The 26812-nt window shown below is 35.8% G+C and overlaps 3 protein-coding genes across 3 annotated transcripts; 1 reads left to right on the top strand and 2 right to left on the bottom strand.

The window, feature by feature from the left end:
• Window positions 1-427: 427 nt before the first annotated feature.
• Window positions 428-12226, bottom strand: LOC127956984 (replication factor C subunit 1-like). Its single transcript, XM_052555348.1, is given in 24 exon segments — window positions 428-1168; window positions 2370-2552; window positions 2705-2918; window positions 3011-3156; window positions 3672-3789; window positions 4470-4624; window positions 4718-4797; window positions 4800-4896; window positions 5222-5359; window positions 5902-5990; window positions 6075-6189; window positions 6352-6461; window positions 7409-7796; window positions 8301-8405; window positions 8506-8685; window positions 8776-8883; window positions 9208-9519; window positions 9770-9847; window positions 10327-10401; window positions 10482-10783; window positions 10877-10933; window positions 11271-11337; window positions 11493-11600; window positions 12105-12226. Coding segments are annotated over 24 exon segments (3333 nt in total). The 5' UTR covers window positions 12111-12226; the 3' UTR covers window positions 428-1066.
• Window positions 12227-14142: 1916 nt separating this feature from the next.
• Window positions 14143-17503, bottom strand: LOC127956845 (60S ribosomal protein L9-like). The gene is made up of 8 exons (XM_052555126.1): window positions 17420-17503; window positions 16948-16994; window positions 16745-16860; window positions 15243-15338; window positions 14994-15126; window positions 14802-14882; window positions 14540-14658; window positions 14143-14291 (listed from the first exon to the last, which is right to left on the bottom strand). The coding sequence occupies exons 2-7, from the start codon at window positions 16991-16993 to the stop codon at window positions 14552-14554; spliced, it is 579 nt and encodes a 192-aa protein (XP_052411086.1). The 5' UTR covers window position 16994; window positions 17420-17503; the 3' UTR covers window positions 14143-14291; window positions 14540-14551.
• Window positions 17504-17510: 7 nt separating this feature from the next.
• On the top strand, window positions 17511-26765 carry LOC127956775 (lipoyl synthase, mitochondrial). Its single transcript, XM_052555004.1, has 11 exons — window positions 17511-17794; window positions 18668-18831; window positions 19642-19735; window positions 19804-19884; window positions 19961-20117; window positions 20331-20388; window positions 20479-20607; window positions 21417-21562; window positions 21663-21733; window positions 22691-22802; window positions 26348-26765. Exons 1-11 carry the CDS (start codon window positions 17708-17710, stop codon window positions 26413-26415), a joined length of 1167 nt encoding a protein of 388 aa, XP_052410964.1. The 5' UTR covers window positions 17511-17707; the 3' UTR covers window positions 26416-26765.
• Window positions 26766-26812: the final 47 nt, after the last annotated feature.

Below are 26812 nucleotides of genomic sequence, written 5' to 3'. Positions count from 1 at the left end.
TTCCTTGCAATAAATATTTATATATATATTAGCTTCTACTGAGAGCTCAAATTAAGCATAATTATGTGTAAGTGTGGTTCAGTTACACATTTATGTTATGTCATAAATCATGCAAAAAGCAAAAATAATATATAGGAATATTTTCTGAGTAATTAGAAATGGTCTGCATATGTTGTGTCTATTAAAATGACATCATCTGCTCATAGATCTATCTTTTTCTACTGTAAATGTACTTGTATACAAAATAAATTAATGCATTAAATAACTATCTGTTAAAGTCTTCATGTTAAGACTACAAATGACGTGCTAAAAGTGCAATACTCTAATTTTAATAGAAAAAAAGTTGCAATTACAGTATAATCAAGCCGTTTTTTCCATTCCATTCAATACGTCTAATCTGCATAATCAATATATACAGCAAACACAATGCATCTCTATGACATAATTCTTGTTTTAATTGTCAAGCAGCACACATTTAGTAATTTACACAATAATCTTCATGCTAATATCAGACACGATCACTCTGTATCCAAAAGTAGAAAGCACTATGAAAGGGATTGTTTTTATATATATATATATATGTATCTGGAAGTATTCAAAATAACAAAGCAAAAAGCTGATATGGCATATATTTACATCACGTGAGGTCTCTAGCTGACATGCAGCCTGTACAGTTATCATCCATGTGTTCAGCAGCAGGGGACGTGCATGTGTTTAACTGTGAACAACTGAAGCAAATATATTAAAATGCTCATGCAGTTAGTCACAAGTACAGTGACATTAAGTGCACTTAATTCGGTTTACCTCGGAGATGAATATAGCTTTAACAGCATGTGTTAACAGTCTGATGCATGTGTTAAGTCTGATCCACTTGATGAACTGTGAACTATATAATAACTTGTGTGTAAATGTGTTGTCCCTGCAGTGAGGGATGGCTTTCAGGAAGTGCACAAGTATGACTCACAGACAGAAAAGATCTGTTTATAGAGCTGATGGCATTCAGCCGCTCACATCTTTGTGAAAACAGAGAGAGATAAACAAGGTCTCGTTCCCTTCTGTGTTTATCTCAGTTCACTGCTTTTCCCTTTCCTTTACCCCTGCCTTTCCCCTTCCCAGAAGCCCCTGGTTTCTCTTGCTTTGTGTCTTTTGCTGGTTTGGCTTTTTTCTGCTGTGAGAATGAAAAAAAAAAAAAAAAACAGAAATCAGGTGAATAATGGTGTAGCATTGTGAATTATATTTTTTTTGCCTATATGCAAAAAGGGGAATTCTGCAGAAATGAAACTATACATGCAACAGCATAAAAATATGTAATAAACAAGCGTGCATGTCACAAATAATATGTAGATTTAAAATGATGGCCGTATGTATTCAGCGGGTTTAGATTCGAACATAAATTTCACTGCATGCAACAAAAAGTGTTTAAATTTCAAGCTTTCAAAAATAATGCTAAATTATAAAAGCAGCCATTATGAACCTATCAGAGTGGTTTCAGAAGATTTGTGATATAGAGAACAAAGTAATAATTCTTTAAACCACAGGTTTAGGTGAAGAACTATTTCATTAACAATTTGAAGCATTAAAGTTCTGGTTTTATTTATTTTTGTTGGAGGGACAGAAATCTCTTTTCTCAGGTGTTTGCATGGTGGTAAAAAAAAGACCTTTTTTATTAAAAAAAAATAAAATAACACTAAATTTCATTTTTTCTTAATTTGTATTTTTCAAGGTTTTTATGGTATTAAATTATATTTATGATATAGTCATGATCCATTTATAATCTGTTAACCATTTTTTTAAGCATAGACCTGAAGATTTCCAACTTAAACTGTCATAAATCTACTTTTAAATACTACTTTTTTTTTTTACTTTTGGCCTCTTTTTAAGGAAGAAACTTTACTTTACATATTACAGAAGTTAAAAAATAAAAAAGTGAAAAGATATAGAAGTTTATTATTATGAAAAAAATGCATAAAAAAACTTTTTTTTTTTTTATATGAAATCTATATTTTCCAAAACATCTTTACTCTAAAACTGCAAGAAAAAAAAAGCCATGAATCTAAAGTTTTCCAAATTTGGGTGCAGTACCAAATATCTCCACTAGATGAAACTTGTTTCCTATTCTTTTCGAACAATACAACGGTGTCAACATTTTTCAGGACTGGTTAACTTTTTCAAATCATTAAAAAAAAAAAAAAAAGTTACTCAGTTACTAAAACACCAAAGTTTCGACGAAAAAAGTATTGTGTTTGGAACAACATGTAATTAAGTAACTAATGACAGAATTAACATTTTTGAGTAACTTGCCCTTGCAAATGAGATGTAAACATGATTTTAAAACACGGCCAGTCGAAATAAGAGATTTTGATATCTACCTTTATCATTGCATCTGCGGTAACGCCATCGTCGTCTTCCTCTTCCTGGATCTGAGATTCACCGTCAAGCTCTCCTATAAGCTCAGGGTCAACGGCACCTTTACGGCTTTTCTTAACCACTTGTAAAGAGTACGGCGTGAGATGGGATTCCTTATTGTAGGCTCTTGTAAACGCAGCTTTCACCTGCAGAAAGGAAAAAAAACCCAGAGCTGATGGGGATAAAGTGTGGCCTACAGCAGCTCCAGATGTTTAACAGTTAAACACATCGCATCTGTCAAAGCAATGAACTGTCACAACTGGACCACCGGTTTCTACACACACACACACACACACACCTTGGAGTCCAGTTTAGAGTAAGGATCCGGCTGTCCGCCCCAAGTGCTGATCTCCATCATGTTATCAACGTCCTCTTTGATGAGGTCATAATCATCTATGATCTGCACGCTCTGATTGGCTCCCTCCGAGCCCCGCGACTGAAGAGGCTCTAATACTGCAGAGCGCAAATACGGCAGGTAATCCAGATTTATTGCTTCCTTACTGCTTAACGTCCTGCAGGGAGATTTTAGGGAAGCATATATGTGGTTAAAAGACTTCATACATCAGACACGGAGGAAGGGAAGTGTTTAAGAGCGTTTTCTCACTTTAGGCTCATGTGTGAAGCGAGCTCCTGTATGATGCGGCTGTGTTTGCCAGCGGATGAGAACTTGCCCAACCAGCTGGGAAAGGTTGGAAACTGGCTCATATAACCCCGCATCAGTTCCCCAGGCAAAACACTCGCATAGATCGCCTGTGGGGAAAACATGCTTTCACTGATCTATGCAAAATACTTTGATGCAAAGCAGTTTTTGTAAATGGTCACTTCAGGGCCTGATTATCTACAGCAATAATTGTCGATTATTCCCTTGAAATTCTAATTGCAATTATTATTATCAATTTACAGTATTGTTTGAAGCAAATGCATGCCATATTTTTATATGAAAACTAACTCCAAGTGAAAAACTTGCATTGCTTTTCTATGGCGTTAAGCCTCAAATGTCAACTGTACATTGGTTTGGTTTCATCTCTACATAAAAAAAAAAGGTTAAAATATGCATGGTATTGTATGCTATAATTAAAGCAATGGAAAAAATCCCTAAAGATAAATCTTTAGAGAGAAAAAAAAACTTTTGCAAATTTTATTTTTGGTAGTAATTTCAGCTTTGTAATCACAATCCGAAATTTGATCAATTGTGCATCCCTACTGTAGACTTGTGGTTTGGTGCTCAACACTGATGAGAAGATATTGGCAGGAAAGCGTGTCACCTGTGTGGGAAGCAGAGACCATGCCTGTCTGGAGCGGATCTGTTTGTCCACTAAATCTCCATCGCAAATACTGTCTGCTGTTTTACTCAACAACACCAAATGATTCTTCAGATTTCCCCTGAAAAACATCCAATTCTGTAAGTCTGGTCAATGCATTGAATATTAAAGATATCACTGCAATAATTTAGCTGACGACAAAATCAGGGAAAATTGTGTAAATTGTGATCATGTCATTTTTATCAGTCAGAAGTCAGTTTGTGTGTCAAAATACATCTGTACATTATGCAAACCAACAGACCTGCCAATTTAGTTTTTTTATGCAACTGTGCAATTATTAGTTTCTTTGTTCTTTGATTGGGCTACACTTTATTTTAAGGTGCTCTTGTTACAGTGTAATTATACTGTTAGGTAATGAGTAATATGTTTAGAATTAGGGTTTGGTTTAGGGTTAGTTGCATGTAATTATGCACAATATCTTGTTATTACTATAGTACGTACATGTATGATGTGAACTGTTAAACAGTGTTGGCGAAGATCATATTTTTATATTGATACCTAAATATGATTTTCAATTGTGTTATTGCTGTAAAAAGCAATCACTATGTCAAATTTTTGGTATTTTGTGACAACAGCTGTTCTAACTAGATCATGTCTTTTTTAAGGGGAACAAGCAACAATCACCTGTTAAATTATTAAAAGAGCAAATGCAAAAAATAAGATTTACATTGAATATTGTAAAAAAGTGGGAAAATACTCAAATATAATACATTTGCCCTTGCGTGCACGTCTAAAACTCACCGTGCAGAGGCTGGTCGGACATGCAAGTAGTTTTCCTGAACAAATAGTGGTGCTAAAGAGTAATCATGGAAGAAAAGGTCTGATTTGTCAATCAAAGTCATGTGGGCGGTTTCCTCTCCTGAAGCAAACACTTTCCGACACACGTCAAACGGACCCTGCATACATGAGCAAAACACACAGATCTTGTCATCTCACCAATGCTTCTACAGAGTGTACCCCATCATGTTTTTAACAGAGTGCACATATACCAGCTTCATGTCCTTCCTAGCATTGTTAGCATCGTTTTGGATGCAGACCGTTTTGGATGCAGATTTGTTTGTTAACCGCATACCTGTCGAATATCCTGATTGGACGCCAGGATGACTTCATTAAGTGCCGGGGGTGGGATTTTCAGACCCTCTTTGAAAGCTATAGACATCATAGCCCCCTGAAAATACATTATTTTATTTTTTTTATGGTTAGGTGTCTTTGTCACAATGTCATTAAACACAAAAGTAGTATTAACTACTAATAACTAACAACAATGTATACTTCATATACGCTTTGGGTCAGATTTAGGCTTAGTTCTATGTTATTGTGCATCATTTACAGTTCTTATTACAAAATAAAACCTAGGATTGTTTAAACCTCCACAAGGTTCTCCTTCATTTCTAGATCACTAACTACGGATCATGTGAACACACATTGCTGCTAAAAATATTAAAATGAAGTCTTTTATATAAAACGCTGATTTAATGGGACACTGGTTCCACCTTGATCTGCTCGACGCGGGGTCTCTGAAACCTCAGGTCGTAGCAGTAGTTGGCCAGCGAGCGGATCTTCTGATGATTGCGGTCATTGCACATGCAGATGATGGGAATCTTTGACTGTTTTATCAGACCAATCATCTCCTGTGTGGGTCAAAGGGCAAGAGTCAAGAACCACAGTGACAGTGGAAACACTGCTGTGCACATGTACAAGTTAAATGGCACGCATTTAATGGCTTGCAGTCTACATATTGCACAAAGCATCTACATGTACTGTATGCACAGAATACCTACATGTGCTCAGAATAAACAGCAGGGTGTATTGCACGTCCCCCTTACAATGACTTGACCTTCTATAATCCAAAATAACCATGAATGCACTCTCTGAATTTGAGTGCAATGGATTCTCAATAAATAAAATAAAGTACGATCCATCCGTTTTTTTTTTTTGATTGATTGATTGATTGATTGCACTCAAAAATGAAGCTTGAAGTAGACAATGTGATCATGTGACAAATGTAGCATAATACTGTTTGAAACAATGGCAGCTGTTACACACTATATTTAAAAAAGCTATACAATAAATACATAAACTGTGGGGTATTCAGTAATCATTAAGCGAATGCTCCATTGCACACACACACACCATCTCTGGTAAAGTGCAAGAATAATATTGTATGTCGTACCTGTATTCCTCCTCTGTCTTCATTTCCTGCCATCCCGTCCACCTCGTCCATTATGAGGACATGTTTACTGCTCACCGTCTGAGATGCACCTGATGCCATTAAACACAGAAACAGTGTTTACATTATAATCAGCGCAGTGTAACTCTCATTACCTGATTAATTAAGCTAATTACCGGTATAGAAGTTCTTAATGCTGGTGTTGTTGAGTGACTCTGCGATCACTTCCTTTAAGCTGTTCTTACTGCGTGTGCAGCTCGCGTTCATCTCCACGTAGCTGAAACCCAACTCCTACGAGAACATATGGAACGCTAGTAATGCATAAACCATGCCGTGAAACTGTAAAAACATGCATGCCGTGTTTACAATCATTCACTGATGATTTAATCCTGTTAAACACTTCAAATTGATTACTATTTGCTTCTATTTAAATATGAGTGGGACTGAACTGACCTCACAGACGAGGGCAGCAGTAGTGGTCTTCCCAACACCAGGAGGCCCGGACAACAACGCAGCCTTAAATCCAGAACCGTCATCTTTACTCCCAAATTTACCCAATTTGGCTGCATCCCAAAAACAATGGAAACTAGTTAAACTGAACTTTAGTCTCCAGGGTGCATTAGAAAAAACACATTTAGTCAGAAACGGCATACTAGTATGCATACTGCTCAGTATATACTACTAATCAGATGCTAGTAAGTATAGTAGGTGAAACAGTATGCACCATTAAAACATAAAATCTGGTGCATATGCTTATGGTCAAGTCTAGCACACAGCATTATGGGAAACGTACTCTGGTTATATATAGCATGTGACCCTGGACCACAAAACCAGTCATATGGGTATTTTTCTTTAAATGTGAAAGCTGAATAAATAAGCTTTAAATAGATGTAAGGTTTGTTATAAAAGAACAACATTTGTCTGAGATGCAACTATTTGAAAATCTGGAATCTGAGGGTGCAAAAAAAATCTAAATATTGAGAAAATCATCTTTAAAGTTCATCAAATGAATTCTTAGCAATGCATATTACTACTCAAAAATTAAGTTTTAATATATTTACACTAGGAAATTAACAAAATATAATCATGGAACATGATCTTTACTTAGTATCCTAATGATTTTTGGCATAAAAGAAAATGCAATAATTTTGACCCATGCAATGTAATTTTTGGCTATTGCTACAAATATACCCCAGAGACTTAAAACTGGTTTTGTGCTCCAGGGTCACAAATATGCTTTGAAAATGTAGCAGGCATTGATGCATACTGGTAGTTTGCTATTAGAAACACAGGTAAACTGAACAGATTTCGCAGCATGAGATAAAACCCATCACAAACAACATTTCTAAATCTTATCTTATAGCATTGCTATTAAGTCATATTGACTGAGAGACTAAATGCATAAATAGTACTTTTAAGAAAGCACTTGTCATATTTAATTTAACTAGTGAAGGTACCTAAATATCAACTGCCTGCCAACAAACAGTAGAAACCAACTTTAAATACTGACATGGTGCTTTTGTAATGCCGCTGTGATGTTTATGCCAGTTCTGTAACCAGCGCAGAAGCTTGTTGGCACAGCTCTGATCCCCCTGCTGGCCAATCAGGTTCTTCAGACTACGAGGGCGGTACTTATCCACCCACAACAGGCTCCTCCCATCGTTCTCAGGGGTGGAGTGGGATACAGGGGATGCGCTCGTGGTTTGATCGAAGCTCAAACTCTTTTTGACCTCTGAATGAGAGACGCCTAGTGTTCCAGATTTAGAAGCAGAGCCAGGCTTAGACTTCCCCTTTGAAGGGCTGCTCTTTTTGGGGCTGGGCTCTTCTGGAGTGGCCTTCTTGGATGGAGAAGCGTGTTTGTGTCTAGAGTCTGGAGTCCTTGCTTTAAAGGATTTATTCTGTAATAAGTGCAATAGAGAGAGTTTGGAAATTGAACCAAATTCAAAAAAATAATAATTGACATTTTATATGCACAATAGTTTTTTTATGCAATACATGTTGAAAAGATGCAGAATGGTTATACAGTGAAGACTTTTTGTTGTGTACGAACCACTGGGTAAAAAATTCCCATTGTTTTTTAACTATACAATATAACTATAAAATATGATTTTTTTATTACTGTGACTATTATTAAATAAGAAATATTAAACATAATATTGCAATACAGTACTTCTTCAATAAAATAATAAATGAAGAATTTAATCAAATAATTTTATTTTAAAGTACTCTGTAAAATTCCGAATTCAAAATGTAAAAATTAAACTGGGGTTTCCCAAACTTGGGTTTTTAAAGATGAAAAGATAATAATTAACTCAACTTAATGCAACATTAAAACAGGGCTGAACAATTAATTGAGGAAAAAACTAAAAAGCAGGAAAGTTGATGCGAGCTGCTTTATTTACCTCTGCTTCTGCCGCAATCTCGTATTTAGACTTCTTGCCTGGTTTGGTTCTTATGAGCTCCAACAGCTCATCTTCATTTATGATCTTAGTCCCAAAACTCTCCGCCTAAAGAATAAACACAACACATTCAATTAATTAAAAGGTTAAATTAAATATAAATATGGTTAAGCTGGTATATGCTGAGAAAAATCATGCAAAGTAAGACCTTCTCAGACTTTGATGCCCCGCTGTCTCGTCCCAGAACAAGGTAAGTGGTTTTACGGCTGACGTTTCCTGTGACTTTCCCGCCATATCGCTCTATTAGTGACTTGGCATCATCCCTCTCCAGAGACTCTAACACACCGGTCAACACAAACACACACCCCTCCAGGCAGTTCTCTGCTCCCTAAAACAATCACAGAACATCGTCAAAGCAGTTTAGAGGAAGAGTGGATTCCTTAAACAGCAATGAGACGATAGGCAGAGGTGTTTTTACCTGCGGGATCTCTTTAGACCCTAGTGCTCGTGGTCCTTCTCTGTTCAAAAAGTTACGGTAGGCTGATGAATTTGCCCGTTTTTTCTCTAAGTCCTCGGGACTTTTATTCTGAAATGACAGAGATGCTTTTGGTTTGCTCACTAGCTGAGCACAATTGTGCAATGCCCCATTAAACAACATGCATTACATTAACATGCATGCATTTAGCAGACGCTTTTATCCGAAGAGAATTACAGTGCATGCATTCAAGTGCATTGTGAAAAGCATTATATAAACAACACAAATTACAAATATATCCAAATATTTTGTGCCCTCTTTTAACTTAGTGTAATATTTGTAATTGTGTTGTTTAAGGGTCTGACATATTAACGTCTTCTAACATAAAAAAAAATAAAATCCTAAATGAAGTTATAATATATGTGTAGGATATACCTCTGGTTTTGCTGGTGAGGTTTTCAAGGGTGCTCCTACACTTTTAGGTGATTTTGTGGCTCCTGTGGAAACACTTGCTGCTGATTTGGGCGTAGCTGCTCGCTCTGAGCTAGTTGGAGACATGGGCTCTTTTTTAGGAGAAATCTTCATTTGTTTTTCACCCCTGTCTTTCTTCCTTTGCTCTTCCTCTTGCCTTTTCATCCGAGCCAGTTTGGAGCTGGTCTTCACGGGACTTTGTTTAGGGGACGGGTCTATTTTGGGTTTGGTGTTTGAGGTACTTGTGCTGCTCTCTGTTGGGGAGTCCACTCGAGCCTAAGTTAAAAAATAAAAAATACTACTACATTTTACACACTCCACACTTGACTGTGGAGATGTTTTTCAAGAATTCATAAACAGTTTTTTCTTAAGAATTTTTTTGATTTTTCATTATTTTTTGATACCAGACATTCAAATTTAAACCGAGTTGCATTTATGTATTTTGAATAAATTAGTAGATATGACAAGATGCTCAATATGCATGTTTAAATCAGAAGATGATGTAGTGTTGAGACAAACTAAAGACCTTTTTCGGTAAGGGAGCATCATCCAGCATGGCTAATGTTCTCGCAAATTCCTCATCATCATGGATCTTCTTTTCCAACTAACATAAAAACACACACACACACACATACAGAAAACGGACAATTTCTGCATGATAATGAATTAGATATAAACAAAGTGCAAAATTGACATGCATAATTTTCCCATTTAAAGACACAGTTCACCCAAACACTACAGTATGGAGGAAATATACAATGGAAGTCAATGGCTACTGTCTGGATACCAATATTTTTCAACGATTCAGGTTTGAGGGAACAACATGAGGGTCAGTAAATGACGACATTTATCATTCATGGGTGAACTATCCCTTAAAGGTGTATTCTGGATAAGCCTTTATTAAATCATAAAAAATAAATTATGCATGCTCTTCTGGAAATCTTGTTCATTTTTAGCAATTCTGAACCATAATTCAACTCCTTGCTCACTTAATAATATATAATACAATGCATTTTTTATATAACCAAATTCAGATTGATATAGAAGCTTTATTGAGCTTATAAACATGTGTCCTGGACAAACCTCCATGTCTTCGTCCATCTGAAGTTGTTTAGCAATGGCTTCATCACTGAGTGGCTCTTCAGTGTCCTGTGTGGGCTGGACAACACCGAACAGCCATGAGTGTGAGTTTTTCTACACTTTAAGCGTGTTCACACACTCACACTCTCTCTACTCACAGCCTTCCTCTTAGTGCTGCTACTGGCCACCATCTTCTTCTCTGACCTCTGAACACTTGAGCTCCCAAAGAAGGACATTACTGAGGTGGGCGTGTGTTTTGGTGGCTCCACCTTTGGGGAGACGGTGGGCTGAGAGCTCTTCGCCGCTCCCTTTGAGACCGCGTTTGGGGATTTGGTTGGGGATTTCCTGGAAGAAACTTGCGGTTGTTTTGCTTTTCCCGAATCTGATTCTTTCTTGCCCTTAGCGGCTCCATTTTCTTTAGGTTTGGACGTTTTTAGAGTCATTAATGTGTCATCAGAATCTGGAAATATAAAGAGGACAAAAGAGGAGTACAGATTAATGGATTCATAGCATTATATTATACATGGGGAAAAGCATCGGATAACTCCCTCACCAGAATCTTTAGCGCTTGTTTTGGTCTCCTTCTCTTTCTCTTTCTCTTCTTCAAAGTCTAAGATAAGACGAGAGACGAGAACATCTATATATAGTGGTATATCAGGGGTGTTCAACCTTTCGGATCCCACAAACCCACAAATACGTTTGTGTCTGGGACCCTGTGTGAGTGAGTGTGTGTGTGTGTGTGTGTGTGTGAGAGAGAGCGAGAGACAGAGTTTGTGTGTGTGTGTGTGTCAACCTTTCAGATCCCACAAACCCACAAATATATGAATAGTTAGTATTATAAATGTCTAAAACATACACAATGCAAAATACAGAATTTTTTATTTAGTAAGATATTAAAAGTTTACTATAATTTTTTTCCTAATATGTGATAAATGCTCTTTAGGAACCTGAATCAATTATGACTCTTTTCTTTCGCTTTCCAGAAAGTTTTTCATTAGATGTGAGACCTTTGACCTAAAGAGAGAGAAAGAAAGAGATAACATAAAATACATCAGCATGCAAACTCATGCAAATAAAGAGAAAACAAGAATGAAATCACACTGTAGATGCCATCTCATATTTATAAATTCTGTACAAATCACTGTCAAATCAAAGAACTGGTGTTTTACCTTAGTTTTTGACTTCTGCTTCTTCTTCTGCTCTTCATCAGTGTTGGTGCTTTCATTTGAAGGTTTGGGTGCCGCAGGTTTGCTAGACGCAAAAAACCTCCGGATGTCCTGAAATACACACAAAACAATGTATACTAATAACATCTAATGTAGTTTTATTATTATTTTATAATGACACAGGCTAGTAAACATGCAATGCAGAGCTGGTACCATAGTAACCACAGGATGAGTTTGTTCCATGTTTACATTTCAAAATTGATTATTACAATCAATGCCAAAACATAAACAACTAACCTGTGTTGTTATCGAGTATCATAAAGGACGGTATTGGCAACCAATCAAATCGATTTGATTTGTTAAGTTATGGCTAATTTAAAAGCTTACAGGAACAGGATGTAAACACATGCACCTGTGACATGAGCATGGACTGTTGAGTTCATATATAGTATTTTGTATGTTTGATTGTATTTGTAGCTCTAATGTTAGTCTGTTAACAAACACGTGAAGGCTGTAAAGTTGGAGCTAACTGCTCTTTCTTTAGCCAAACAGACCGAGCTTTTGCACTGATTGTGTCGTTGCTTATACACACGGTGCATTAGTAAGGCGACTCACCATCATTAAGCATGTGTCAAAAGCGTTTCTTTATTTATTTTTTTTGGGCGAAATTGCGCGACAGCAGTGCTTCTCTGATGCTCTTTGGCGCCAATGATGCTAAACTCAGGCGCAGAGTGATGACGCGCGGAGCGGATTCTGATTGAGACGCAGAGACGTTTCATAATATCTTTACGACGTGAAATTACATCCTTTTGAGAACCGAAAAAAAGTTTTCTTATTAAAAAAATACAATTATATATATATATATATATTTCATTACATTGGTTGGAGCATAAGAAACTAATGCAGAATTAATAAGATTTATATTTTATTTTTATTCATATCTTATTCTATGACCTAATTTACGTAGAGGAGGCTAGGCCAAGTTACATTATATATATATATATATATATATATATAAAATCAATTTATATATAACCAAACTTTGTACAAAGATGACTCTCAACCAGTGTTGGGCAGTAATTAGTTACAGTAATAATATAAATTTTGGAGTAACTAATTACTATTAAGATTTCAGTAATAATATTAGTTACCAACCATAAAACAGCTAAATATTTGAATCTAACAATCCAATAATTCCATTTCAATTGTATTGAGTGCTTGTAATAACTTCTGACTGTGATCCAGTGTAGATTTTGATCAAATGATGAGGCAGAAATATATTGTTAGTAACATTTAGAAGAATTTTATGGTGAAGATACGATTATAACTTCTGTGGAGCGTGAAGGAAAAAAAAGTAGTGTAATTAATTACTGTTGCCAGATGTAGCACAACATAATAATATTACTTTAGAAAGAAATACTTTTGAACTGGTAACGAGTAATGTCTATAAATTGGTATTCTCATTCTATATAATGTATCTATACATTGCATCTAATTTGCATGTTAATGTGTTCATTTAGTGCAAATAAAACAAAGTGTAATAATGGGATAATACAATGGCAACATTTCTCAAAAGAATATCTCATATTTCATAGGAATATTGATCTACAATTTCTAAAAATTTGTCCTGGTGTCCTCTACAGAATAAATGTATGAAAATTATGCAGTTTCATAAAAAGTCATATTTAGATTTGAAACCATTTTTATGTTTATTTTATGACAAACCATTTGAGAAATAGCCAGATTTAGCCAAAATATTACCATACTCACTAAAAATGCAGTACATATATACATTTAGTAGGTGTCTATATGGTTTACTATATAAAGACCCATTTTACCATGAATAAATTATATTATAAAAATGTCTTAATGTTATTTGTAAAATATCCCATTGCTATTTAGATAATTATGTTTTTCTATAATTTTTTGTGTCATATTAGTGATTCTTATTTTATTAAAATTTTTTATTAGTTTATCTTCTGAAATTTAAGTATCCATCAATAAATGTTAAAAATACAATTAGAACAAATACATTGCTTTTCACCATATTATTAACTGAGTGGCAAAAAATATATACAACTATAGAAATATGACAAAATCTCTGACCTGCACAATTTAATTTACTTGCTGCAAATATCTCCATTGCCTGTTGAAATGTACCAGTCACACCACCAATTAAGATACACGACGTTATTCATTAAACTTATCAATAGCGCATCAAAAATAATCTTGTTCATAAACTGGAATATGGATGCCCATTGATAAAATTCAGACTATTTTTGAGGAGTTAAAGTTCAAAGGGCATTTAATTAAATCAATCAAGATTTAACTCTGGTAATCCTGAGATTTTATGCATGCATGGATTAAACATTCAAATAATTTATCACTTAAAAATATTTTGTGTGTAGTTCTACTCAATTTAACATTTTTAAACCAGGCATTTCTTAGTTACAATTATATCCTTACAATATGGTTTGTTAAAATATTACTCTTGAGGTCCCAAAATATCCTATGCAGATTTAGAATGCATTCAGAGAAAGTGCACAAGATGAACACTGATTGAGAGTGCAAGAATATTTAAAAATACAAGCAGCTCATATTTTAATTCCAATCCGGTCATGTTTGTGCCAACATGAATAAAACACACATACAATTATGTGGTTGAAAAATTAAGTTGGTCTTTATTTTACAGAGACTAATTTAGTCCTTTTGCTGTTCCACCACTGTGCCCTGACATAGATCCCGTCCAAAAATGTCCAGATGTCCTTCATTCTCACAGCGGTGGCTGCTGGATCAGAGCAGCTAATGGAGATAAAGTGAAAACACATTAAGACAAACCAGTTTAAATGACAACGTGGTGCACCTAAGAACCTGCGTTTGAGCGTGCAACAAATCCCTACAAAAGATGAAGTGTAGTAAAGTTGTTTGGCGTGTATGATACGCTCAATCAAACATTGCATCATTTGAAATGTAATGCTTTGGCAAAGAAAATCAATCGGATTTAACCATGAACATGCCAAATGAAACTAAAGCAGGAAAACTGGCCTAACCTCTGGTGTTCTCTACGACTCCGCCTCCACTACAGTGCCCTTCTCAGAGACGTAAATACCATCCAGGAACTTTCTGATATCTTTATTTTTCACTGTGGTTGCCTGCTGGATGAGGGCAGCTGAAACGAGAGATGATGGAGAGGTAAGGCATGCACACACACTGAACTACACACACACCTCGCATACAACTTTCTCACACACAAACACACACACACCCCAATCAGTCTATTCAATCACTCAGGATTGGCAATGTACATCTCACCTGAGTTTGACACCAGCTCAATGTCATTACCCTCCAGAACAAGCTCGTCTTTCTGAGCGGCAGACACTGCGCATGACACACCTAGCCGAAAAATAAACTTTCTGCATCAGTGTGACCAGGAATGTGTGAAGCAGGACCAGTGCTTTAAGATAACAGACATCACGTTGATTTAGGAAGAGCCTGCACATGTACCTTGCCTCATGCAGACACGGCGGATGTACTTCTCTCCCAAGAAGTTTCTGATCTCCACCAGAGTGCCGTTCTCCTGCATCGCCACGTTAATGGGGAAATGGGCATATACAGATCGCATCTTGTATCTGAAGCCCTGAAGATGAATAATATTAGGGTCATATCTTTTCCTCCTCACATTATGAGCACGAGTCACTTAAAAACGGAATTAGTCGTGCAAGCATGAAGATGAGCGAAATCAGGGTTGCTTACCAGTGTGACGCCCTTGATCATGTTCTGGACATGACTGCAGATGGTGCGGACTGTGGCCAACTCCTTCCTGTTACCCCACCACTTATCCACACGCAGCTGAAACAAAACCCATCGTTTGCTGAGATTCCACACACTTTATATACATACACACACACTTTCATCAATCAGAATGAATCCAACTCAACATCAGATTCTGAAAGTTGCAATGTTTCAGAATTTTAAATATGAAACCAGTTCACATTTTACAAGCCGCATTCCAAACAAAACTATTTTGCATCAGCTTTTTTTTTTTTTTTATGCATCACCAATTTAGCATATTTAATACATGGTGTCTACTGACCAGTTCATAATACATTAATATAAGCATGTTTGTAGGATGTACAACAAACATAAGCGTCGCAGCACTGTGTGATGCATTTTTGAACTGATTCGGTATGCAGTTCATTAATTGGATTTCAGATCTACACCACCTCGTTCCAATACGATCGCTATTTCATTTTAATCGAGCTTAATCTGATCAATTGAGGCATTTACACAAAAGGACTTCCAGTCCAATTAAGCAAACAATCCAGATGTGGGTGCACAAAACCATAACGATTGAAACAGTTAAGCTGTATTTAAAGGATTAGTTCACTTCCAGGAAGGGTTGTGCGATTAATAGGAATAGTCCAATCAGAATGCAGCGTGCCGAAATGTAGCGAGAGAACAGAGCAGACAGGGTTTTTCCGAGCCCATGCTAACGGATCATAACGTTCACACTGCACACGGTAAAATATACTGAACAGAAAAGGTTAGAAAATAGAAATGTGCAAAAATGATATCTAGCGCATGAACCTGGATGGGTGGGGTTTTTTTTGCCGTATGTCTAGACATTTTGTCAGCTTTACTTAGTGATTATTTTGATTTATGTCAGTTCTAGAGACATTACAATGTTTTGATAAAGCTCTCTGTTTTTCTTTTGGGAATATGTTTCAAATTTATACTGAATGCATTTATGACTGTAAAGCATGTCTGTGTGTCAAAATCGTGAAATTGTAAAACTGATAAAAGAAATCGCAATAGGTTTTTTTGTTGGCTATATCGCACAGCCTTACTTCCAGAATAAAAGTTCTGGTAATTCGCTCACCCACATGTTATTCAAGATGTTCTTCAGTCTTACAGAAATTCAGATTTTTCAGGATAACATTAATTTTCTCTTTTCTCCATATAAAGGACTTCATGGCCTGAAGGTGCAAGCTGCAGCTTCACAGAACTCTAGATGAGGAATCGGAGTCTTTAATTAGTGAAACAATCGGTCATTTACCTTAAACTAAGAAAAAGAGTTTTACTTTTAACCACAAATGCTCTGTTCTGAATTTTCTCTGCAGTCTGGACCTTCAGCCTCACTGAAATCCTGGAATGTTCTCCTCAAAAACTAAACTTCGTCTAACGACACAAACGTCTTGAAAGACATTGGGGTGAGTGAACGATGAACCAATCCTTTAATGCAGATTCATTCAGACCTTCTTCTGTTTCTTGCCCAACAGACTGAGCTCCAGATTAATGTGGTTGAACTCCCGGCGAAGAACTCCTCGGGGGCCCTTCACTACAACGGTGCGGCCCTTCAGGGTCACCTCGACTGCAAGGAAACAGACAACATTCAGTACAAATGAAAGCTTGGGTCAGGAAGAAACGTGTAGGTAGGTGGTCAGGACGTCAAACACACCGTTGTTGGGGATATCCACAGTCTGGTTACTGAGAATGGTCTTCATTCTGAAGGAAGGAGCACAGAAGCACAACATATAGATGTTACGTCACATCCTGTTCATTTAACTTCAATTAGCAATAGATAACATCTGAGCCTAGAATCAGAATAACGCTCAGACAGCAATGCTAAACGTACGTTTTCAAACAGTGAAAACGTTATAATGTCATAACGAGACAAGGGAGTCTTGAGGTCAATGTGATTATTGCTAAAATGCATTAATTCAGCCTGCTAGCCGAGCTAATAGATAAACACTGACTAGACACACCGCGGTTTTTTAAACAACATCGGGTTTTCTGCACTAATACTAGCACATATATTCTCAGGGACATGTAAATAAAGGATTGGGACACTAAACAAACCCGACAGATTTGACGATGGTGAGGATTGTAGTTGATTTAACACACAAGAACAGGACGCGGCATATTCTTACCTCGCCGAGTGAGGAGGAAAGGACGGCGGGAGGACGTCATGACGTACATGTACTAACCAGTACGTTGTGCGTCATCGCCGCAATCGATCACCGATCGATTACAGATACTGTTTATATAAAGCAAATTTAACACAGTGTTGTAACTGTTAGAAAGATTATTCAATACGATTTTAATGCAATTTCTTTTTTATGTAGGAAAATGTTTTATATGTTTTTGTCATAAACACGCAGGGTGAGTTAATCGATGTCAGAGCGAATTGTTGACAGGCTGGAGCTGGTTCTGAAGACATGGCGCTGATCAGAAGTTGTGTTGTTTCGGGACGATATTCGTCTAATCGTCTGTTTTTACCATCAAAATGCTTTGAGGGGTCTAGTGTAAGTGATTTTTTCGTTCCGTTTTGTTGTATGACTGATGTTACTGACATTTTAGTGTTTAGGTCAGCGCAAAGTCACAGCGATCTAAAGTACAAAATCCACTGATTAAGCATGTTAATTCTTCATATAGCAAATAATTCATTTGTGCACAAAGTTGGGGACAAGGTTTCTCAGGTGTGATCCCAAAATGCATTTATTTTATTATAAATGTTATTCCAGTAACCTCGATACAATAAAAACGTTCAATTAATGCAATTTAAAATGTACTTACCTCTAAAAGTACCATATTTCTATGTTTAAAATAAATGCTTATTTTATGTTGTATTTAATATTTATTTAACCTCAGTAAAAATAATAATTATTCCAGTAAGTTCAGACATCCAAAAGCTTAAACATTTGGTAACTTTGATTATATATGATGGTATAAAAATATATCTAAATATCAATAGCCACTATTTTGTCTGTAGTACTGCAATCTATAAATCATTAGCCACTTAAGTTTTAGATTTTAGCACTAGAAAAAACACATTTGTGATCGGTTAGACTATGCAAAGAGGAAACAATAGGCAAATCTGATCATGCTAAAAGGAAAAAACAAAATAAGTAAAAAATGAATAACTCAAAACATTAAAATGGCATTAAATGGGTACGAATACAAAATGAACCTGGCAAGTAGTAACAGCATGCTTTGTTTGGATTCATTTACAAATCAAGTACATATTATTTTTGTGTGTGTACAGGTGGCCAAAAGTGGGTTAAAATGAGTTTAATATTTGTTACGGTCTGAATATATCTGTGTTAGCTGGTAGATGATGATCAGAGTGTGTATGTTCTTAAAGAAAAGCCCCGCTGACCCCGTGCTTCTGCTCTTAGGTTAGACTGATCACTGCTGCCAACACGTCCTCCTCACTCCCTGAGAAGAAGAGGAACATCAGAGACGACGGACTGAACCTGCAGGACTTCATCTCTGGAGAGCTGTCCGAGAAGAGCAGCTGGGAGGAATACCGAGGCAGTCTGAAGAGACAGAAGGGAGAGCGGTACGCTGATGCACACCACAGTCTTTCTCAAGAACTTTTGCATTGGAAAGCTGCTGACTGATCACTACAGCTGTCCTTTAGACACATAGTGTATATGTGTCCTGGAGAACAAAAGCAGTCTTAAGATGCATGGAGATATTTGTAGCAATAGCCAAAAATACATTGCATGGGTCAAAATTATTAATTTTTAAAAAAAAATGTATGTCTTTAATTCAATGCACTTTTGCTAATATGTGACTCTGGAGCACAAAAGCATTCTTAAGTTGCTTGGAGATATTTGTAGCAATAGCCAAAAATACATTGCATGGGTCAAAATTATAATTTTTTAAAATGTTCATGTCTTAATTCAATGCACTTTTGCTAATATGTGACTCTGGAGCACAAAAGCAGTCTTAAGTTGCATGGAGATATTTGTAGCAATAACCAAAAATACATTGCATGGGTCAAAATTATTCATTTTTCTTTCATGCCAAAAATCATTAGGACATTAAGATCGTGTTCCATGAAGATATTTAGTAAATTTCCTATTATAACTATATCAAAACTTAATTATTGATTAATAATATGCATTGCTAAGAATTTCAAAGGTGATTTTCTCAATAGTTCGTTTTTATTATTTTTTTGCACGCTCAGATTCCTGATTTTTTTTTTTTTTATATAGTTGTATCTCAGTCGAATATTGTTCTATCATAACAAACCTTGCATCAAAGGAAAGCTATTTCCTGTCCTAATCAGCCTTCAGATGATCTAGACATCTGAATTTAAGACTGTCACGAATATGATTTAACCCCTCGTGTTTATTTTTGCCAGGCTAAGGCTTCCACCGTGGCTGAAAACAGAGATCCCTATTGGAAAGAACTACAACAAACTGAAGAACACACTTAGGGACCTGAAGCTGCACACAGTGAGTGTCTTAAAAAAACATGTCCTTCACACAGTTAACCGAAGTATTGACTGTTAATGTGTTTAAAGGTATGCGAGGAGGCCCGGTGTCCTAACATCGGTGAATGCTGGGGTGGAGGAGAGTATGATACTTCCACAGCAACCATAATGGTGAGTGTGCTGGGTCTGAAATACAACATATGCATGCTCCGGTCTGGACTAAACATCTCCCGCACTCTTTCTGTAGTTAATGGGGGACACATGCACACGTGGCTGTAGGTTTTGTTCAATTAAAACAGCCAGACATCCTCCGCCTCTCGACCCTGAGGAGCCATATAACACTGCTAAAGCCATCGCTGCATGGGGACTGGACTATGTAGTCCTCACATCAGTGGACCGAGATGGTAAGGAAACCCAAAAACACCAGCAAACCAAACATTAAATTCCCTGAAACTGGGCTATATTAAAGTGCAGTCTATTTAGTTGCATCATAGCCATGATCCATAGTGTGTTTCCCGGAGGAGGAAGTTTAATTTAAATGAGTTCATCTGATAAAAAAAAAAAAAATTGTTGTACACGATCATATAGAAGCTTTACGATTGATTTCTGACCGACAGATATTCCTGATGGTGGAGCTGAACACTTTGCTAAGACCGTCTCCAATCTTAAAGAAAGGTAGAGAGATGGGGGAAATGTTAGTTTTTTTTAGAAACAGCAGATTATTCATCCGTTTCTCTCATATATATATGATGTTTTCTCTCTTAGGAACCCTAAAATCCTGGTGGAGTGTTTGACTCCTGATTTTCGAGGTGATCTGGCTGCAGTGGAGAAAATTGCTTTGTCTGGGCTTGATGTTTATGCTCACAATGTAGAGACGGTCAGAGATTTACAGAGGTCAGTGCAATCCGCCGTTACAGCCTGGATCTTGTGTGCTCACATACAATTATTATTATTTTTGAGGAATGCTTTGTAAAGCTGTTTGTCATGTCAAGATGCTCAGACAGATCTCAAAAAGTGGTGTTCAATATGAGAAAATTCAGTTTTTATTCAGTTTTATTTGTATGCAAAAAAAAAAAGTAAAATATATAAATCTTTCAATATAATAATTATATATTTTATTTGCATTCTTTTTTTAATTGCTTTCATATTTTATTATTTTATTTAATATGCATTCTTTTTTATTTCTTTCATATTTTATTATTTTATGTGATATGCATTCTTTTTCTAATATCTTTCATATTTTATTATTTTATTTGCTATGCATTCTTTTTTTTTATTTCTTTCCTATTTCATTTGCTATGAATTCTTTTTCAATTTTTGTTCATATTTTATTTTTTTATTTGGTGTGCATTTTTAATTTCTTTCCTATTACATTTGCTATTCATTATTTTTTAAATTTCTTTCATATTTTATTATTTTATTTGCTATGCATTGATTTTTAATTGCTTTCCTATTTGATTATTTTATTTGCTATACATTCCTTTTTTAAATTTCTTTCATATTTTATTATTTTATTTGCTATGCATTCTTTTTTTATATTTCTTTCATATTTTATTCGCTATCATTTTCAGCTTAATTTCTAATATATACGATCACCAGCAGATGGCAGAAACATCTAGTCCAGCTTATCAAGTGAATTAGCAACAGTAGTTTCAAGTTTGTAGATTTAATAACAGACCTAATTTTTCAACTTTGACCTTTAGACATGTGCGTGACCCTCGTGCAAACTTCGACCAATCGCTGAGTGTTTTACGACATGTTAAAAAGGTGAAGTCCGGTGTGCTCACGAAGACGTCCCTCATGCTGGGCCTCGGAGAGACAGACGCACAGATACACGCAGCTCTGAAAGGTAATTCATGTTCAGTTCCAGATGTGTTACGTACATCACGTGAGGTACAGTAGATACATATGCATGTATTAGCGTATGAGAGTTGTTTGTGTTCCTTCAGATTTTAAGGACTCTGGAGTGGACTGTGTGACTCTGGGGCAGTACATGCAGCCGACCAAACGCAGTCTCAAGGTGCGACATTAACTGTGTCTTAGATTTCATTTTCACAATCTGTTCAATGACTATGTGATACACGCACACACACACACACAAAAGGCATGTTCTGGCTGACATCACCAGCTACTGGCTAGCTTTATGCAACGCTTTGGTAAAATTTAAGGCCAGAATAGTTTAGCAGTGTCACTTTTGAAACCATGCAGCTTTCTGTGTGGCCAAATTGAACCTGTTGCGAAATCTTTCACCCTCACGGAAAATGAGTTTCTATTCAAATGACTGAACATTAAGTAATTCAACCAAATCTTAAAGGGACAGTACACCCAAAAAAAGAAAATTAGCAATGTACTGTTAATGTACGCCCCCTCAAGTCATCCAAGATGTAGGTGACGTTTTTTCTTTAGAAGAACAATTCAATTTTAGCTGAAACTGTAATCGTTTGTGTGATCCTCTAAAATGCAAATCAGTGGCTGCATGTTTGAGAATAAAAAAAAAGCATATTACAAAATTAATACTCATGACTCCTGATGATATATTGAGGTCTTATGAAGCGAAACGATCAGTCTGTGCAAGAAACTTTACAGCATTATTACCTTTAATCCAGAGCCTCAGGCTAACGATTCAGTTCAAGAATGAATCATTCTATTGAACCGATTCTTTTTGGTGAACTGACTGAATCAGTTCATCAGATCATTGGTTGTAAAGCGTCTGACACAGTTCGTTGCTCGAGCAGCCAGAATGAAAGTGAGTTTCGATTAAGCAGCTTGTAAATCTTTACAAGCTGCTTAATCAAAACTCACTTTCATTCTCCTATGAGACAAGCAGAAATAGCGGTGTATCTGATCCTGTGATGAATCAATCAGCATTTCCCATTTCATCCATCATTTGAGTTTATTGTGTTACATCACACACCTGTGCCGCTTCTCGTGATCTCTTCTGGAATGCATCAGTCTAAAGCTGTGTGTCTGATTGAAGGTGGAAGAGTACGTCACTCCTGAGAAGTTTGCTTACTGGGAGCAGATTGGCCAGGAGCTGGGTTTCGTCTACACAGCCAGCGGGCCGCTTGTGCGCACCTCTTACAGAGCAGGTAACCTCACACGTCTTCTGTTTCATGGGGCTCTAGCCAGAGCTCAGATTATGGGATCTGCTGGCTTTCACATTTTTTTAATCACGCTGTTAGATGCCTTGAACCATGTGACTTTAAGTCTCCCATCTTTTCTCATGGGGCAATGAATTATTTGCTATATGTTGCTTGCAAAAAATAAGATTTTTTAACCTACTTTTAGGTATGTTAAAGCCTTAACAAGTTTATATATATATATATATATATATATATATATTAGTGCTGTCAAAATTAGCGCGTTAACGCATTCGATTAATTTGAAATATTTAACGCGTTAAAAAAAAATAACGCAATTAACGCGGTTGCAGTTTTTTTTTTTATTTCCAGTTGTGGCCTATGTGTGTTCAACGTGCAAAGAAATATGGATAAGACCAAGGAAGGACTTTTAGACGGAAGGTTTCAGTATAAAACTCTGCCGGATTACTCTTCAGTCTGCCACAAGAAACATTACTCTTCATTTAGTCTGCCACAAGAAACAGCAACATTAAAATCATGAACTCAAATGTCATTGTTTAAAAAACAAAACAAAAACAATGACTGTAACAGTGCGTAAATCAGACCTTTCTGTAACGCTAACGTTAATAAGCTTAAACGAAAATAAGGAAATAATTGTGTAGCGGAGTATTTTTTGTACACAGTGCCGCGAACTGTCAATCACTCCTGTACGCGTGCATCACTGTCCTCCTCACAGCTGCAGCAACTTGCGCTCTCTCTCTTCATCAAGCTTTAAAACAAAAAGGGGACAAAAAGATCATATTGTCTTTGTGCATAGGCTATAGATTAATTAGATAAATGATTATCTAAATTTGTGCCTTGCCGTCTACGGTATTTTTTTAGAACTTAGAAAAAAGATGCTGCAGCCAATGAGCAGCCAGCGGGGGCTGCAGGACGACTCAACCTCCGCAGACAGTTTTTAATGTTTATCAGACAATAAATACTCAAGATTTTGCTTTAGTATAACTTCCGGGACAATTAGGGCCAGATTCGGGAGTCGGGACAACAGTTTAGATTTCGGGACTGTCCCGAATTTTTCGGGACGTCTGGTCACCCTTCCTGAAAGACCCGCATTACTTCATTAGCTTCAGTCTGACCTGCAGTGATAGGGTTCGAATTTGGTGAGGTATCAGTCAGCGAATCATCTGATTCTGGTCTTGTTCTTGCAGTATTCAGAGTCTGAAGCCAAGAAAACATATTAAGTGTTGTTGTTAACTGTATTTGATTTTTAACCGAACCGAGCGTTGTGTACACTCACAACGAGTTTCACACACCTTCTCCGGCCACGTTGAGTTGTTGACACTTAACAGTGGGAAAAGCGACACATGCGCTATTCACTTGTATAACTTAAGGGTGAATGGGTAATGTAGTTTCTGCTCTGGGTGGGATGAATTAGGAAGCTTGCATTGTGAAGGGCGCTCTGAAAATCGGCTGTGCAGGTAAAAGATTAAAACCTCTATTAAAACAGATGTCCAGAACAAGCACGTTCTGGGCGCACGGAGAGGTGGCGGTACGCTCGAGCTATATTTGGAAGTGGCGGTACTGAGTACCAGTGCGTACCGGCCCACTTAAAGCACTGGCAATGACTATACTTTGGAATTTTTTTGCAGTCCACTTAGAATTCAACATGGAAATCATTTTTGTTTTTTATTGGCATTGATTGTTTTGAAATTCAAATGGCACTTACATGCCTGTGTTTTTATTTCTGTAATAAATATGGCTTTCAAGCCAACAGTTAATTTGGAGGATATTGATGGTTTATTGCAGGTATGTTGTTTACATGAGAAAATCTGTGTTACAAGTTAAACAAAAATTCCAATAAACAATCATATTTTGAATTTAAATAGTTTCTTTGTCTTGAGTTTACATTAATTATTTACATTTACATATCCAAAAAGTTTCAGTCTTCTAATTGCGATTAATCGCGATTAATCGCGATTAATTTTAAAAAATTGTGCGATTAATTAGTTAATTTTTTTTAATCGATTGACAGCACTAATATATATATATATATATATATATATATATATATATATATATATATTATTATAATAAAAAAAAAGAAAATAATTCTAAGATACTTAAAAGAGACCTCCAACGTTTTTACTGGACTTAACAAAAAAACATGTACATTTTAATTTACACTCAGAGAATCATAAATGCAAATGAAACATAATATTTATTCTAAAAAAAAAAATTATATATATATATTTAAATTTCCAAATTAACAAATATATATAAACTAGGGCCGGGACTTTAACGCATTAATTGAGATTAATTAATTACACAAAAAAATAACGCGTTAACTAAGATTAATTAATTACAGAAAAAAAATTCCCGCATTTTTAATAACTTATTTTTGCACCGCGGAACGTTTCTCACAGGATCAGTTTCGGCGGGACCGATTATACTGGAGCACCAACTAGTGTTCGCACATCACCACAGCAGCACATCCAGCCTCAAGTATCACCTCAACGCAAAACATATAGCAGCTAGCGTGGAATTTACACTTTATGTTGAACTATGTATTATTTTGTTGGTGCAACTGGCAGTTTATGTTGAACTCTTAATTATGTTTTGGCCAAGGTTATTGATAGTTGGACTTGAGCATGTTATGGCCTCTGAAGCAACAGAGATGTTTTCTAATAGTCAGGGTTTCCAATGCTCTGAATGTAATTGAGAAGGTTCCAGCACCTATAAGCTTCCTGAATTTCTGAAATGTACTATTTCTAAATTGTTTCTAAATATGCTATTGCTACACTTAATGGCAAAAATTGCACTGGTCTGCTAGACTTGGTTGAACAAAAATAAACAATATTTTTTTTCTTAAGCTTATGTATTCAGTCATTATTCAATGGTATACTATAAATCCATGTGAAAAAAAAATTACTTCTCACTGTTCTCAGGTCAAATATTTATATGCGATTAAAATGCGATTAATTTCGATTAATTAATTAAAAAGCCTCTAATTAATTAGATTAATTTTTTTAATCGAGTCCCGGCCCTAATATAAACCTAATATTATATTTACATGTAAGTTTTGCATTTTGTAAATTAGAGTTCTATATTTTTACATAAATGTATAAACCAAACATTCATTAATTTACATTTCTAATTTAGTATTTATTCTAAAATTATTATTTAATAATAATATTTAGTGTCACACATTTTTACATTTGTAAATATATAAACAAAGTATTTATTTATATTTATAATATTATATTTACATTTAAATTTATTATTTATTGTTTATACTAAAGCAATTGTTAAAAACCATTATTTGGGATTATTCCTATTTTTACAAATGTTTATAATAAAAAAAATAAATTAAAAAAATCAAGGAATGGAAATAGCTGGAAATTAATGCATTATTTGCAATGCAAAAAAATACAGTCACATTATACATAAATATGGCAAGAGATGCTGTGTAGTTTCAAGGTGTAGTTTTGTGCATCAGGTCAGCACTCTCACATACTGTAACTTTATTTGTTTAAAAATATCATTTCATTTCTTAGGTGAGTTCTTTTTGAAGAATCTGCTGGAAAAGAAGAAATCTGAAGGAACCGTAGAAGCAGCAGAGTGAACTTTTCCTCTTTATTCCTACCATATAAACCGTATTAATAGGAGAATTCATCCAACAATTGCTCAATGCTGTATTAATTTACTCTCCATCATGTCATTATTTTTCTGTGTAACATAAAAGAAGATTTTGAATCATACAGCTTTTGGAACGACATGACGACTGAATTTTCAGTTTTAGGTGTACTGTCTCTTTAAGAATACATATTACAAGATAACATTCACTGTGTTGCAGTGACACTATAAACATAATATTTAAATGAACATGTTGGGTTGTTTTAGAAATGGATTAAAGCTGTCTATTTTGTGCATCATTTATAAGTAATATAAATAGAATAAATTCAATGAAAACTGGTCAATTGTCCATTTTTGTTTGAGTCATGGTTGACTTTCATATTTAG

This window comes from Carassius gibelio, chromosome A1, assembly GCF_023724105.1.
Source record: "Carassius gibelio isolate Cgi1373 ecotype wild population from Czech Republic chromosome A1, carGib1.2-hapl.c, whole genome shotgun sequence".
In the NCBI taxonomy this organism is placed as follows: domain Eukaryota; kingdom Metazoa; phylum Chordata; class Actinopteri; order Cypriniformes; family Cyprinidae; genus Carassius; species Carassius gibelio.
This window is presented reverse-complemented; position numbering and strand designations above follow the sequence as displayed.

Coding starts and splice junctions, on each gene's coding strand:
- LOC127956845 (XM_052555126.1), bottom strand. CDS start 16,993: ATGAAGACCATTCTCAGTAACCAGACTGTGGATATCCCCAACAACG. Junction 16,861..16,947: donor TGTGGATATCCCCAACAACG/GTGTGTTTGACG, acceptor GTTTCCTTGCAG/TCGAGGTGACCCTGAAGGGC. Junction 15,339..16,744: donor TGGGCAAGAAACAGAAGAAG/GTCTGAATGAAT, acceptor GTTTTGTTTCAG/CTGCGTGTGGATAAGTGGTG.
- LOC127956775 (XM_052555004.1), top strand. CDS start 17,708: ATGGCGCTGATCAGAAGTTGTGTTGTTTCGGGACGATATTCGTCTAAT. Junction 17,795..18,667: donor AATGCTTTGAGGGGTCTAGT/GTAAGTGATTTT, acceptor TTCTGCTCTTAG/GTTAGACTGATCACTGCTGC. Junction 18,832..19,641: donor AAGAGACAGAAGGGAGAGCG/GTACGCTGATGC, acceptor TATTTTTGCCAG/GCTAAGGCTTCCACCGTGGC.